A 13,354-nucleotide genomic window follows, 5' to 3' on the forward strand; every position below is an offset into this window, starting at 1 on the left:
ATACATGCCTGAGGATTTCCTTGGATGCCTAGTGTCCCCCGGTATACTGCAGCTGAATCACTGAGGCCTATAATACCATTATAGCCTATAAGTTGGTGATTTCTACAGCCTGTTACTAATCCGTTGTAACATTAGTTTAATATAAATTAGAAGGAATTCTATTATTTATAATATTAAGTATAAATATTATAATAAAAAGATATATAGAAATCATAAAGTTATAGAGTCTAAATTGATAATATATATAGTTCAATATATATTCGAATTTAATTAGAGAATATGATTAGTAATAAATATATTTTAGTATATTTATTACTTTGTATCTATTAAATCATTCAGAGTTTACTCGATATATTGCCTCCCTACTATAGAACCCTAACAATATAATTAAATTTATATTTCATTAAATTTATATTATCTATTAATTTTAATTGATAATATTCAATAATACTCATTTTATTATATATTACTCACTTTTATAAATACAATATATCAAAATATAATTATAAAACTAAACTCTTTTATTCTTTTATACATATATTTGATTTATTTCTAATAATCAAAATACAAATTAAAATTTCCTACAAAACTTTTATTTAATATTCTAAATAAGATTTATTATTTATTCTTTTATATTATTATCACGTAGAAATGATTCTACATAAACTCTTTTAGTTAAAGGCTTTTTCAGTTATTTAATTTAATCTTTTTACATTATAAATTAAATTAATACGAATTCATAACTTTCATATCTATTTAATACTAATATTTAGTATTTACCCTTTCTTCAATTAAATATATATTTATTAAAAAATTTCAGTCATTCTAAACCTATCTTATTATTCGACCACTCATTACTTTTAAATTTAATTACACAATTTATAAGTAAATTAACTTCTATATATTAATTAGAAAGATATATCTAGTCTTAAATTACTAAAAACAAAAGTATAATATCTTCTATATTATTATTATATATAATAACTACTACTCATTCTCAATCACCTAATTACATAATTTTATTCCTATTAAAGTTTATTTATTTTCATTATAAAACCTATTTCATTAAAGCTCTATAAATCATAATTGAAAATATTATATTTATCTTAAATATACAAAAAAGATCGAAACCACTCGTTAATAAACTTAGGATTTTCACAAAAAGCTCTTTAAAAATCATAAACATAATTAAAAATATTTTTAATTCTTTATAATATTTTGTAAATTAATATATCTATTACTTCTCAAATCTCTTTACACCTCTCAATTCAAGAATATAATCAACTATATTTTTCATCTTTTTATATTTAAATATAAAATATTTCGAATTTATATTAATTTTATACTAAATAATAATTTGTTTTTATAATATTATAAGATTATAAACTATTTATTAATTTCTAATATAAAAAGCGAAATTATTTATTTTATACTAAACTATTATATAGAATATATTATAAAACTTAATAACTTTTTACAGATTTAGTTTTTCATCTTTTTAAATAACCTTGAAAATTAAGAGTAATTGAACTTCTTTATTATTAAATTTCATAATGAATAATTGATATATTACATATTAAATTAAAGAAATATAAATTAAGATGAAAGTAGTTTATATATTAATATAGCCTACATGCTAATGAACTACGTTATGTTCTATATTTTGTTTAGATATAAAAATCTAATATTAGGTAATCTCGATTTAAGGATATAAAAAAACTAAAAAACTTTCGAGGGTAAAGGGATCTAGAACCGACAAGATGTCTTTCCAGAATATCGTGATCTGGGGTGCATGCTGTACGAGTTTAGCCAAAATTCGGTATTGTCATATTGGATATCAGCCTCAATACCCAGTCCCCTGCTAGCCCCACGTGGTTGAAAGAGCACTCATAAATTTCTCTCTTATTAATTTGGATCGTCTGAACTGTAAGTTCCATTCATGCATTCCCCTCTTCTGTTCTACTGTTTTAGGTTCGCATAATTCTTAGCCTGAAATGTTAAGACGGACTTGGCAATCTATATGAATACATCGTACTTTATTCGGTTGTCAAAACAAATCCCGGATCAGAGATGACATGATTCTTGTATGATCACTATTATGGGTCAAAAAGCTGAATGTAATGGGTAATATGAATCGGCGGAAAGGAGGCAATGTCATTGCAAAGAATAATAATGAGTTTACTGGTCTTTAAATAGATCCACATCCGCACTTGACATTAGTTTTCGAATCTTCATCCAAAGTATCACTCACTATCTACTACATAACATCAACAACGGCCTTCTTTTAGTACTTTTGCTCATCCAATCTTCATTATGCTCTCACACACGACTCTCAAAGCAGTATTTATATCTCTCCTTGCCTACGCTTCAGCTCTGTCTTCTGAATTTGACACACGCGCAACCTGTCCTGAAATCCACGTTTTTGGTGCCAGAGAGACCACGGCACCAGCTGGATATGGAACAGCAGGTGTGGTGGTCAATCTCATCCTTGCCGCTCATCCTGGTTCAACTTCCGAATCCATCAGTTATCCCGCGTGTGGGGGCCAATCTTCGTGTGGTGGGATTAGCTATGGGAATAGTGTTGTTGCAGGAGTTTCTGCTGTCGCAGCTGCAGTAAATGCATATCATACACAATGCCCAAGTACTAAATTGGTTTTGGTGGGGTATTCTCAGGTAGATCAACTTTTCTTGCCATGTCATTTCCATTGTCCATTGACAAAATCTGGTAATCTGACACTAATTTTTTAAATTAGGGTGGTCAAATAATGGATGATGCTTTCTGTGGAGGTGGAGATGCGAATAATGGACTCACGAATACTGCGATTCCAATTCAAGCCAGCGCTGTCAATATGATCAAGGCCGCAATTTTTATGGGTAACCCACGCTACATTTATGGACTTTCCTATGAAGTTGGTACCTGTAAAGCTCAAGGAGTAAGTTTTTTAATTCATACCTTCCATGTTGCTTATGTGATTACACTTATATCTTTGAGTATCTGCGAACAATGTCTTAATGATTATTTTTAGTTCGCACCTCGTCCCTCTGGATTTTCTTGTCCTTCCGGTTCAAAGATAAAGTCTTATTGCGACGCCGCTGACCCGTACTGCTGCAACGGTTCTGATGCAAATACTCATCAAGGTTACGGCACTGAATATGGTCAACAAGCCTTAACATTTGTAAATGCACAACTCGCGTCATCTGGTACGTCCCCAACAACTACTCCATCTAGCCCCGGTACCACAACTACCATTACCTCCCCTGGATCCACTGGAGTTGCACATTATGGACAATGTGGTGGGACTGGATATACGGGTAGTACAACTTGTGCTGGCCCATATACGTGCACTTATGCAAATGCTTATTATTCGCAATGTCTTTAGGTTGATTTTCTCTCTACTTTTCTTTCTACATGTCTTCTTTCATTGGATACGAAGTGGAAATTCATGGCTCGATTTGAATGAAACGCAACGGTATTTCATTTGTACTGTATCTCGCATCCGGGACTGCAATCCGATCTCAGACTTTATTTCATTCATTTAAGTTTCGATGAATACATCATTTCAAAGAGACTCAACAATTTTGAGGTTTCCAATCTCTAAAATCAAATTATCACTTAAATCAGTTTGATTGTTCCGAAGTCCCACATTTTGAACTTAGAAAACAGTCTGCACACTTGGGAACACTACCTTGCTGCTCGCTCGCGTCTCCCCGGTATATCCAGGCGATTACAAGACCGTCGATCACTACTCTTGTATTGGACCCCCCAATGAGTTCAATACACCATCTCCAGCCTTCCTCCCAAAGACAACACATTCCAATAATGAACTGCCACCCAGCCTATTATCCCCATGAATTCCTCCGGTAACTTCTCCTGCTGCCCAAACTCCCGGGATTATGTTCCCTTCTGTAGTCAAAACCCTTGCTTGCTCATCAATCCTTACCCCTCCCATCGTAAAATGAATTGCCGGAGTGACATTTCCTACGTATATTACCGAATCGGGTTTCACCTCATTCAATTTCCAGCATCCAAAAGATTTCCTACCAAACTCATCCTTCGACCTCTTTGCTACAGCGTCTGCATACCTCTGCAACCCCCTTACTGCATCTTCTCCAAGAATTTCTTCCGCAATAGTACATTTCCTCATCAAACCCTTCCATAAATAAAAGTCTACATGTGATTTTGCCTTCTCATACACCCCCTGATCAATCACAAGCTTCACATCCCACTGTTTTGGGTGCCCCTCACTCCTTACAGTTCCATCAACTTCCATTATTTTCCCAGTAATAATCTTTCTTGTTTCTAATTCATCTACGAATCTCCTCCCGCCCATCAAAAGTACACCGCCCTCGCCCCTTAACATTTCCGCTGCTAGGAATTTAGTCGGATTGTTGATATCGTTCATATCCACAAAAGCAGTAGGATGGATCTGCACTTTTTCCATGTCGATAAGTCCAGCCCCAATATTCGAGAGAAGTTCTTGAGACCCAGAGCGTGGTTCATTGGTGGAGGGAATTCCGGACAAATCCGGTCGATATCGTGCTAAGATCCCATATGCATCACCTGCAAACCCACCGGTTGCGAAGATCAGAGGCCCTATTAATACTTCAGTTTTCGGTGCTATGTTTTCATCATCACAAATACATTCCACACCCCTGACATCTTCATTTTTATCGTCCCTAACAACTCTGATTACCCTGCACGAAGTCTTGAGATGAAATCTGCCGTTTCCTTTCAGTTCCTCTAAAAGAGTACCGACAATAGCCGCTCCAGGTGGTTTAGACTTTCCACCTCCTCTATGCGTCCTAGCAATACTGTGTCCTCCTAATTGAGCAACGACACTAAAATCAACGCCCTTACTGCCCAACCATTCGACAGCTCCCTTGGACTCCTCACTCAGTACCCGAATCAAACGCTCCCTTTTATCTATCTCCGCTTCGCCACCGCCAGTGCCACGCATAGCCTCCGCTGCTGATTCAATCGAATCATTGTAAAACGCCTCGACGCTATCAACAATGGGAGGATTCGAGGCAAGTTGAAACGATGTTCTTGCGCCATTTATTCCAGAAGAGGCTTTTATGCTGTTTCCTCCCGTTCGAGCTGCTTGTTCGAGGAGATGAACTTCGATATCATGGCTTTTTGAAAGAATTTGGGAGGAGGCAGACAAACCAGCTAACCCTGATCCGATTACAATGGCCACTTTTATATCACTTTGAGAATGCGAGTGGACCATGCTGAAGTAGAACTGGTGGGAAATAGACAGTATGTATTTTAAAAGTAAAGAAAATATGATCATGGGAAAGATAGTAGAGAGTGTATGGAATAAATTCATGATTATAATGGAAGAGTTAATTGCGTTAGTGCAGAAATTGACGATGGAATGAGCGCCCTTGTATTGACAGGCTAGGCATCAGACCACTTGTTTCTTCATGTCATACGATCTTTAATGCCCGTGGAATCGGGCGATTTATGCAAATATCTGTCGAATTGCACTCATGTACCGGTATAGGATTAGAAACGTATGTGGGAAGGGGTATGATAACGAAAGTGATATTTGGAGACTTGTTCCGATGGCAGGCACCTCATTGAAGGAGAATGCCCTTAAGCTCAATGACAGTATTTAAAGGCATGATCAAACAGTAGATCCGAGTCATCCGACCACCAGTTTTGATGTTTTGATGGCCGACGATCAAAGTTACAAATAATTGGATATATTGTCTATAGATAAAATCGATGATGCCACAATTGAAGACTCATCGGCACACTTGTACGAGAAGGGGTTACAAACGTTTTCAAGCAAGTGAATGCTAAAAATTGAATGTTATTGGCTCATTGGAGGATTTCTCTTTTTTCTTAAAAAAAGCAGTCGGTTCCATAGTCAAGGTTGAAGGAAGAGATGGGGAAAATCTTTTCATGATGAAAATTTCATCATGTACAGCATATCCATTCATATATCGATCGATCCCCAATGCTTCCATAATCTGTTAATGCCCTTGCCCTCAGACTCATCAATTCTTCTTGACGAATCTTTCGAACGAAGCACAATCATGGAGCTCAATGAGCTTGGGATGTATGCTGGGATTCAAACTCGCCCAGCCATCCAGCCATGCAGCAATCTGTCCGCTAAACATTTTTACATATCCCACACTGGAGAAGAAATCGACATCCAGTCGGAAGGATTCATCCAGCAGTCCCCCAAATGCAAATGAAGATACGATGTTTCTCAATCTTCGTATTGGACATAAAGCGCGCCGGATATCCATTGTTGACGCCATTATTTCCAACAACCCAGAACCCTAGAAATATATTCGCACTTGGTTACCCACATATTATCGTGACGGCCGCTGAACGAAGAAGATTGATGTATGGCATATGATCATGATCATCATGCCTTGAGATCGAAATGTGAAGGGAGAAATGAGGAAACGGTTGGGAGAGTTGGTTTTCACTTGGGAAACAGTCGTTGCTGAGAGGAATCATTTGAAGGATGTTGTTGTCGTTTTGCTCCTGATTATACATCTTAGACAGGAATATTAGGTCCCGTCTTCTTCGATCCCGTGTTGATCAATGCGGCTAGACCGATCAAAACAATGACGGCGATGATGCAGATGAGCACAATTACGAGGGTCTGAAGCATTTTTGCGAAATTGAAATGTTTGTTACAAGATGGAACCGATGAAGAAAAGTCGAGAGAGGTAGGTATGAATTGATTGTGGTAATGTGAGGATGTCGCGGTCTTTTGAAAGGACTGGATCTAGCTTGCTGTTAGCAAATTGACAATATTCATGTCGTTTCCAAAGCTGGGGGTTTCTTCAAACACCCCGCCAAAACAAACATTTAGAGGGGAATTGACAATAGAAGAGTCGCTAGCACATACTCGCGTACACTATATTGACTTACCAACTAAGATAAAAACCGTTAAAACGTGAAGATTGAATTCAAATGTCTGGTATGATATGGCTTAAATGAACGAGAGTGAGGGAAAAGCTGGACTTGGGATTGATGTGCGAAAGATCTTCAAAGGGTAAAGGATGTCCACGGCTACTTGTTGAACCTATCAACCACAAATGTAGTATATCGACTTGCTAGGTTTAATTCATCTGATACCCGTAAATCCGAGTCTAATACGAGGTTGTGGCTTGCTGTCAGTGTAAGGAGGGAGGTATGTATGGCAATTGTGGACGATCTGTGCAGCCCACAGGAGATGATATGGTACCTGGTCTAAGTGATGCAGAAGTTGAAAATGGCAGTGTCTTGTGTTGATTGTATTGAGAGATGAAGATTCAAAGTTGGGTGGAAAATGAATCGATTTCTAGCGGATAGAAATTATACCTACTCGAGTACGTGAGGTCTTTTTACGAACCAACCAACCAACCAACACAACCAACTCATCATCCTAAACCCTGTGGCGATGTCAAGGTTTGGACGAATTGGACGCGTTGATTTGTTGGACTCATCACATATTTTATTTTTTCATTCCCTTCCACTTCCATCTGTTCGGGAGCAAGGTATTTACTATACGGCGTTAGAGCCATTTAAGCTACCGGCATATTTTGTTTTTTCTCAGGGACAAGGGACTTGTTGGCAAACAAACAGAAGAGAGGATACGAAAGTTCTTTACTCTGCGTGGGGATATTGATTCCGGAATCCTCGGAAGCTTAAAGCAGATAAACAGGTTCGGATACACGTGACACACACGCGGTTTAATACTTTGATAATTGATTCCGAAGTCCGAATCATATAATCCTTTGCCTTTTACTTCAAAAAGCCATCAAACACGAAACTTCATGTGAGAGACATGATGTCGCTTTGAGACATTGGAGGAAGAGTTCGGAGTAGAGTAGAATCCCTGAACTGATCACTGGTGGCTGCTCTATTTTCGGATTCCCAAGACGTTGAATCGATCGAAAATTCTAGACCTTTCTTGTATTCAACAGATACCTACAGGTATTTATAGAATGAATAGAAGGGAAGTCTATCACAGTACGAATCTTGCATCATTTCTGGTACCTTCTGCTGAAGTTGTAATCTTATTAAGATTCATGGGGTTATGGTAGCACCTACCCTGGAAACCCAGAGTGGTCTGTGTGTTTTGAAGTGCTGGCTGGTGGCCTCGGCCTGCATACCTGAAGCCTATCGAAAAATAAATTTAGAATCAAATCTGCAATTCAATGGATTTTCGAGTGAAGATAAATTTCGAGGCTAGAATATGTGCTTAAGTGCTCTTCCGCATTTTGATTTCTGGCTTCTTTAGATTCACTTCATCTAAGCGGACCAAATGAAGGGGTAAATGAGCAGTTCAAAGACAAACCATCTTTAAAATTTCTTGCTGTCAGTCCAGCGAGTTCCAGAATTTGATATCTCAAGTTAAAAGATAAATTGATCAACAGTCATACCATTTCCATTAAACACCTCAATCCGTCTCTTGCTTATCCACCCCTAGTTTTGTTCAAACCCCCAAGTCGCCATACCCACAAACCCTTGTCTACTTCCCAAATTTGTCAAATTGAGTCTCTGGACGGTTTTTCCACCTGACGTCTTGATAACATTGATCTCCGACGCACTCTTCAGTACGTACAGAAAATCTCCTCCAAGCCTAGCGTCCACACTTCCCAGCCCCGCATCATCTTGCTGGATCCCCTTTTTGATTGCCCCCGTTTTCGCATCTACAACTGTGATATTAGAAACCGCTACGTCCATCAGATAAAGTTCTCCTCTTTTCTTATTGTATTCTATCCAGCAAACTGCTGACTCTCCAGCAACAGTAATCGGGACATCTGCCGTTGCAATAGAAGATGACGACATAGAAACAAGCGATGCGCCAATCGCAGGATCTGAGACAGCAAGTCGATGGTCAGAGCCGAGAAAACTTATGCCAAAGTTCAAGCGGACTTGTGGAGGCTCGGAGATGATAGGGGTACTGGAAATTCTCTTGTCGTTTTGGGAGACAGGATAGGCGATGAACGAGCCTGGAGCAAACCCATTACCTTTTACAGACGCTAAGAGGGTTGTTTGAGAATGGTTGAAGAGAAGATCCGAAACAGTCCCGGCAGGTCCGGCGGGTGGGGTTGTTCTATATAATTAGATTAGATGAGTGGGAATTGGAGGGAGAGTGATGCGCACTGGTTCAAGGCAATGGCACGGAGAGATCCAACGGCCGATAATCCTTTGCTATAATGAGCTGAGAAGCAAGATGTTCCTGCTACAGCACCGCCATTTAGTACGCAAGCTAAGGTTTGGTCAACAATTGGCCATCGTAGATGAAGTGTTCTGTCAAGAGGTCTCTAGGACTCACCAGTCTTGAGTTTTGGCGAATAAGCAACGGCGACAGGGAATTCTCCCATAGTATCCACCGGTCTACCAACCATGCGCGGATGTAAGAAATCGTTCGAGTCGATTGAGAACATAGCCAAAGTTTTACTTCCAGTGTTGACAGTGAAGAGCTTCTAGTTGATATCAGTCACAGTTGTGAGTGAATTCTCTTATATTTTGGAATTTTCTTACATCTCCTGATACTATTATGGCGTTCTGACTAAACAAAGTATCTACATCCTAGAGTAAGTATGAAGATCAGTTCTGTGGTGTATTAGATTTGATTCACACCTTGAAATCCAGGAGCAGGGGCTGTGGTTGAATTTGCTGCTGGAGCAATCAACCCGAGCATTCCTTTTCCTCCAGTAGAAGTTCGAGTGGGTAGGGAAAGAGTTCCGTTCTCTCGGGATATCTTCATAGCAATAATGGTTGAGCCATTGGGATTATTGTCAAGAAAGTATGCTGCTGCGTCTCGAGAATAATGTCGAGTGATCATCGAAGCTGCAAGAACAATGGGAGTAAGGAGAAAGGTCTGGAAGAGATACATGGTCAGGGTCGGCCTTGGGTATGTTAATATATTGCAAAATTGATCCTAATAGGGGAGATGCAGAGGCGATTATTGAAGTGCCGAACTGTGCAGGATGATTTGAGATACCGAAAAGGATTCAGAGTCTCGAGAATATGACCTTTCAAATTGTGCCGACTTGCGTTAAACGTTGATTGTGGACAAGACTCCACAGCTGAATTTAAATCTAAAGATGAAAAGAATTGCCAAAGGAAGGTCCTGTAGATGTCATTTAATATATCCACCCAAATCACACTGAAATGCTTTTTCACCCCTGCGATTTTTATCTGAGTTTTAACAGCTTGCATGGTTTCGATACTTACTCCATAGAGTTATTTGTTTCCATAACCTGGTCGTTTGATGATGATCTTACTCTTTTGAATCAGTTTTTCTTCGAGGAAGATCGCATTAAGTTATTTTGATTCCAAAGTTTCTTGCTGCAGAAGCTGGTTTGCTCTCGATATTGGCATCTTGTGTATGCATAGCGTGGTGATGGGAAGATTCCACATTATAAAATGGCTATCCTACAATGATTCCAAAGCATCTTTGAGAATTTAAGGTGCTTACTTTGTTTGAATATAGCGAAGAGTGGTGATGAATAGATTACGCTAACGCGTATCAGGAAATAATGTTTCCATTGCTCGCATAACTCCAGTCACACCACAAAACTTAGACGACGGTCAATTTTTGGAGTTCACAAGCTTTGAGCTTAAAGTTGAAATCATATGATTTGTTGATTCCTTTCTAATACTAAGAAGCATGCTAATATGCAGACCAACGCGACGAAATTGAACCTTTGTCCTTCGCAATATTGAGAACCAAACGATGGCTCTGAATCCTCCAAACCACACAGTGAGGTTTTGTCACTCTACGGTCTCCAATGAAAACTCATTTCTTTCAAGCAATTTATACATAGGTGTTCGAGGTACAGATATGGAATGCTGTATCATATATCAGAGCCTTGACTGGATTCACGATCCTCTTTTCCCATTTTTTAATCACGTTTCAACTCACATCCTGCAGCCTCGTATATATTTCTCCTATTGCTACCCAAAAACTAAAAGAACCAACCCAACAACTGCAACAACAACAACTCCCACAGCACCCAATATCTCCACTACTAGCCTTAACCTTCCCATCCTCCGCCCTTCACCACTGACCCGTTTCCAATAACTGGAACCTGAGTCACTTTGCATGCCAACTCTAGGAATCATCCCATCAAGATCTTCTCTTTCGCCGTCGCTCAATAGACCTTCTTCCATTGTCATCCTTCCATTTTCGTCATGAGTATCATTTCTATACCCGTGAGTGTTATCATTCGAGGAATAATAGCTCGGAAATCTTGGCCTTGGAAAAAGTCTCCACCAAGCGAGTGTAGGGAGGAAAGTTGGGCGAGTAGCGGAGTGCTTTGTAGTAGTTGTTGGAGTAGTGGGTGTGTCGGGGATGGTTATTGAAAGAGCGCCTGTTGGCATTTTGTCTTGCTCCAATATATGAGAATGTTTATGGAGTATTTTGGTTAGGTGATTCATCGCTTGAGAATGTGCTGAAGTCAATTGACTATCTCGGTATACTGTTTGAGGTTGTCATCGACGATGGCTGAGATCCTTGAGAAGATCGAGATTGGGAATTGGATGAAAATGGAAATGAGAAAAGACATATTTGATTCATTGGGAATTATAAGATTGTCTTCAGAATTGAGCGCGAAGGATTGATATCTTTGTTAACTTGTAATTTATTCCAATTTTAGTACACAATAAGCAGCACTATTCCGAAATGCTTTGGAAGCACTTTTCTTTGTGCTCGGAAAATTAATTTGCGTGCGGGAGTTGAGGGGAATGTTCTCGAGATTTGGTGTTGGCGGGAACAAAGGAATGCTTCTCATCCTGTCTAACTCTAAAGATTATTCCACAATTGTTTTGCAAGCAAAAACATTACAAGTAATCTCAGACACTAGAGTGAATCCAATCTAGAGAGAAAGCAACAGATGCGCTCGTCTACTAGTAGTCTACTCCAGCTAGATATCCCAAACAAGAGAAAAAATTTTGCTGCGACAACTATGCCGTGATTGGCTTATGTCCGTTACCAACTCTGGACCATTCTTCCCTCTTTTCTTCCAAGTATTCGCCCTTCTCTATCCATCTAGTTTCCAACCATTTTGCCAATCCTTCGTCGGTCTCTGGCAAGTCTTCCAATAAAAATCGCTTGACTTCAACATGAAATTTGTATCCTCGTTTTCCACTTAGGTCACCGCAACTGAGAGATTCCCAAATAGTTGGTGCTTGATGCCATTTGTTATGATGTGAATATGCGATCGTCATATCATAAACAGCCTTGACATGTTCAGCCTTTCGCAGATGCTGCACAGTTGTTACGAAGCCTTTGGTTCGTGGATACAGAAGATGTTTGGGGAGAGGTCGATTGTTTTGTTTGCACCATGTTTTTGCTTCTTCGTATTTCTTAGGTGTATATCGTGTCGCTTCACTAAAGCTGATGAGCCCTGGATGATAGATGAGTTAGCACTACCAAATTACCTTGAGTGGGGGTAGATGGTACGCAAAGCTTACACTGTGGCCATTTTTTTACAACGACTCCTGCAAAAACTCGATCCAACTCTTTCTTATCCTTCAGCCAATTTCTACTAACCATGGGCATACCCATACCCCAAATTCCCCATCCAAGTAATGGAACCCATCGTAATTCAATCTTGGCAAACCACCTACACCTTCCAAGCATGCCAGCTCTGATAGCAAGTGCTTGAATCATATAGAAGTCGGTCCAACTGACATGATTTGCAATGACAATCGCGGTTTCGCCTTCCGGAAGAGTGTCGCCAGAAATGGTAATCTTGCCTCCGTTGAAAACCTCAAATATGACTTGTATCCAATTCCAGTTTGTAAAGGCGACAAACGATGACGCATTATATACCCAATTAGGGAAAAAATAACTGACGGGTAAGAGGAAAGAGATTATGAGGTCCATGAGGACCAATTCGAGGGCCCATGGTAACACGATGAGAAATCCACGAATGCTCGTGTATACAACATCGAGACTCATTGTGGCCGTCTTAAATTTTCATACACGAGGAGTGAGGGGCAGACAGCACATCAGAAGAGAAATTCAAACCTCATTCCTGACTTACACGCTGCTTACTCATGGAAATATGGAGCTCAGCACACGGGCATCACAAATAACCAAGCGTTGTTCAAACCAGTTCCACAACCTTGGCTTGAGTGTTTGTGGAGGAGGAGGTGCATTTATGGGGATTTGAAATCGGTCGCGTGAGAGGTGAGGGCCGATGGGAATCGATGTTGTTAAGAAATGTGGTGTCAGTCAGAGATGTTGTATAGACGAAGTATGAAGATACGATACTTGGTCAATCCACCATTCGATTAGAATTTAGAAAATCATGGTCAAGACTTGATAAATGAGGGCGATGGCGAGGATGGATAGTTTATAGACAACGTAAGCGAGCATCTTTG

General features: G+C 39.4%; 6 protein-coding genes across 6 annotated transcripts; 1 reads left to right on the forward strand and 5 right to left on the reverse strand.

Moving 5' to 3' along the window:
* The first annotated feature begins 2,249 nt into the window (after positions 1-2,249).
* EAF01_000543 (uncharacterized protein) lies at positions 2,250-3,568 on the forward strand. The gene is made up of 3 exons (XM_038908793.1): positions 2,250-2,673; positions 2,754-2,933; positions 3,027-3,568. Exons 1-3 carry the CDS (start codon positions 2,314-2,316, stop codon positions 3,378-3,380), a joined length of 894 nt encoding a protein of 297 aa, XP_038775699.1. The 5' UTR covers positions 2,250-2,313; the 3' UTR covers positions 3,381-3,568.
* Positions 3,569-3,743: 175 nt separating this feature from the next.
* Positions 3,744-5,231, reverse strand: EAF01_000544 (uncharacterized protein; the record flags this gene model as incomplete). Its single annotated transcript, XM_038908794.1, has 1 exon — positions 3,744-5,231. The coding sequence occupies one exon, from the start codon at positions 5,229-5,231 to the stop codon at positions 3,744-3,746; it is 1,488 nt and encodes a 495-aa protein (XP_038775700.1).
* Positions 5,232-6,006: 775 nt separating this feature from the next.
* EAF01_000545 (uncharacterized protein) lies at positions 6,007-6,273 on the reverse strand (the record flags this gene model as incomplete). Its single annotated transcript, XM_038908795.1, has 1 exon — positions 6,007-6,273. The coding sequence occupies one exon, from the start codon at positions 6,271-6,273 to the stop codon at positions 6,007-6,009; it is 267 nt and encodes an 88-aa protein (XP_038775701.1).
* A 2,164-nt stretch (positions 6,274-8,437) lies between these two features.
* Positions 8,438-9,857, reverse strand: EAF01_000546 (uncharacterized protein; the record flags this gene model as incomplete). The annotated part of the gene is made up of 5 exons (XM_038908796.1): positions 8,438-9,071; positions 9,122-9,227; positions 9,294-9,444; positions 9,503-9,543; positions 9,602-9,857. The coding sequence occupies 5 exons, from the start codon at positions 9,855-9,857 to the stop codon at positions 8,438-8,440; spliced, it is 1,188 nt and encodes a 395-aa protein (XP_038775702.1).
* A 1,064-nt stretch (positions 9,858-10,921) lies between these two features.
* Positions 10,922-11,347, reverse strand: EAF01_000547 (uncharacterized protein; the record flags this gene model as incomplete). The annotated part of the gene is made up of 1 exon (XM_038908797.1): positions 10,922-11,347. The coding sequence occupies one exon, from the start codon at positions 11,345-11,347 to the stop codon at positions 10,922-10,924; it is 426 nt and encodes a 141-aa protein (XP_038775703.1).
* A 582-nt stretch (positions 11,348-11,929) lies between these two features.
* On the reverse strand, positions 11,930-12,929 carry EAF01_000548 (uncharacterized protein; the record flags this gene model as incomplete). Its single annotated transcript, XM_038908798.1, has 2 exons — positions 11,930-12,372; positions 12,440-12,929. 2 exons carry the CDS (start codon positions 12,927-12,929, stop codon positions 11,930-11,932), a joined length of 933 nt encoding a protein of 310 aa, XP_038775704.1.
* Between the last annotated feature and the right edge of the window lie 425 nt (positions 12,930-13,354).

Source organism: Botrytis porri (assembly GCF_014898465.1).
Source record: "Botrytis porri strain MUCL 3234 chromosome Unknown BPOR_001, whole genome shotgun sequence".
Classification (NCBI taxonomy): domain Eukaryota; kingdom Fungi; phylum Ascomycota; class Leotiomycetes; order Helotiales; family Sclerotiniaceae; genus Botrytis; species Botrytis porri.

What these genes read in the sequence shown, in the direction of transcription:
- EAF01_000543 (XM_038908793.1), top strand. Translation starts at nt 2,314, where the DNA reads ATGCTCTCACACACGACTCTCAAAGCAGTATTTATATCTCTCCTTGCC. An exon ending in TTTTGGTGGGGTATTCTCAG is followed by an intron (nt 2,674 to 2,753) that starts GTAGATCAACTT and finishes TTTTTAAATTAG; the next exon opens with GGTGGTCAAATAATGGATGA. An exon ending in GTACCTGTAAAGCTCAAGGA is followed by an intron (nt 2,934 to 3,026) that starts GTAAGTTTTTTA and finishes GATTATTTTTAG; the next exon opens with TTCGCACCTCGTCCCTCTGG.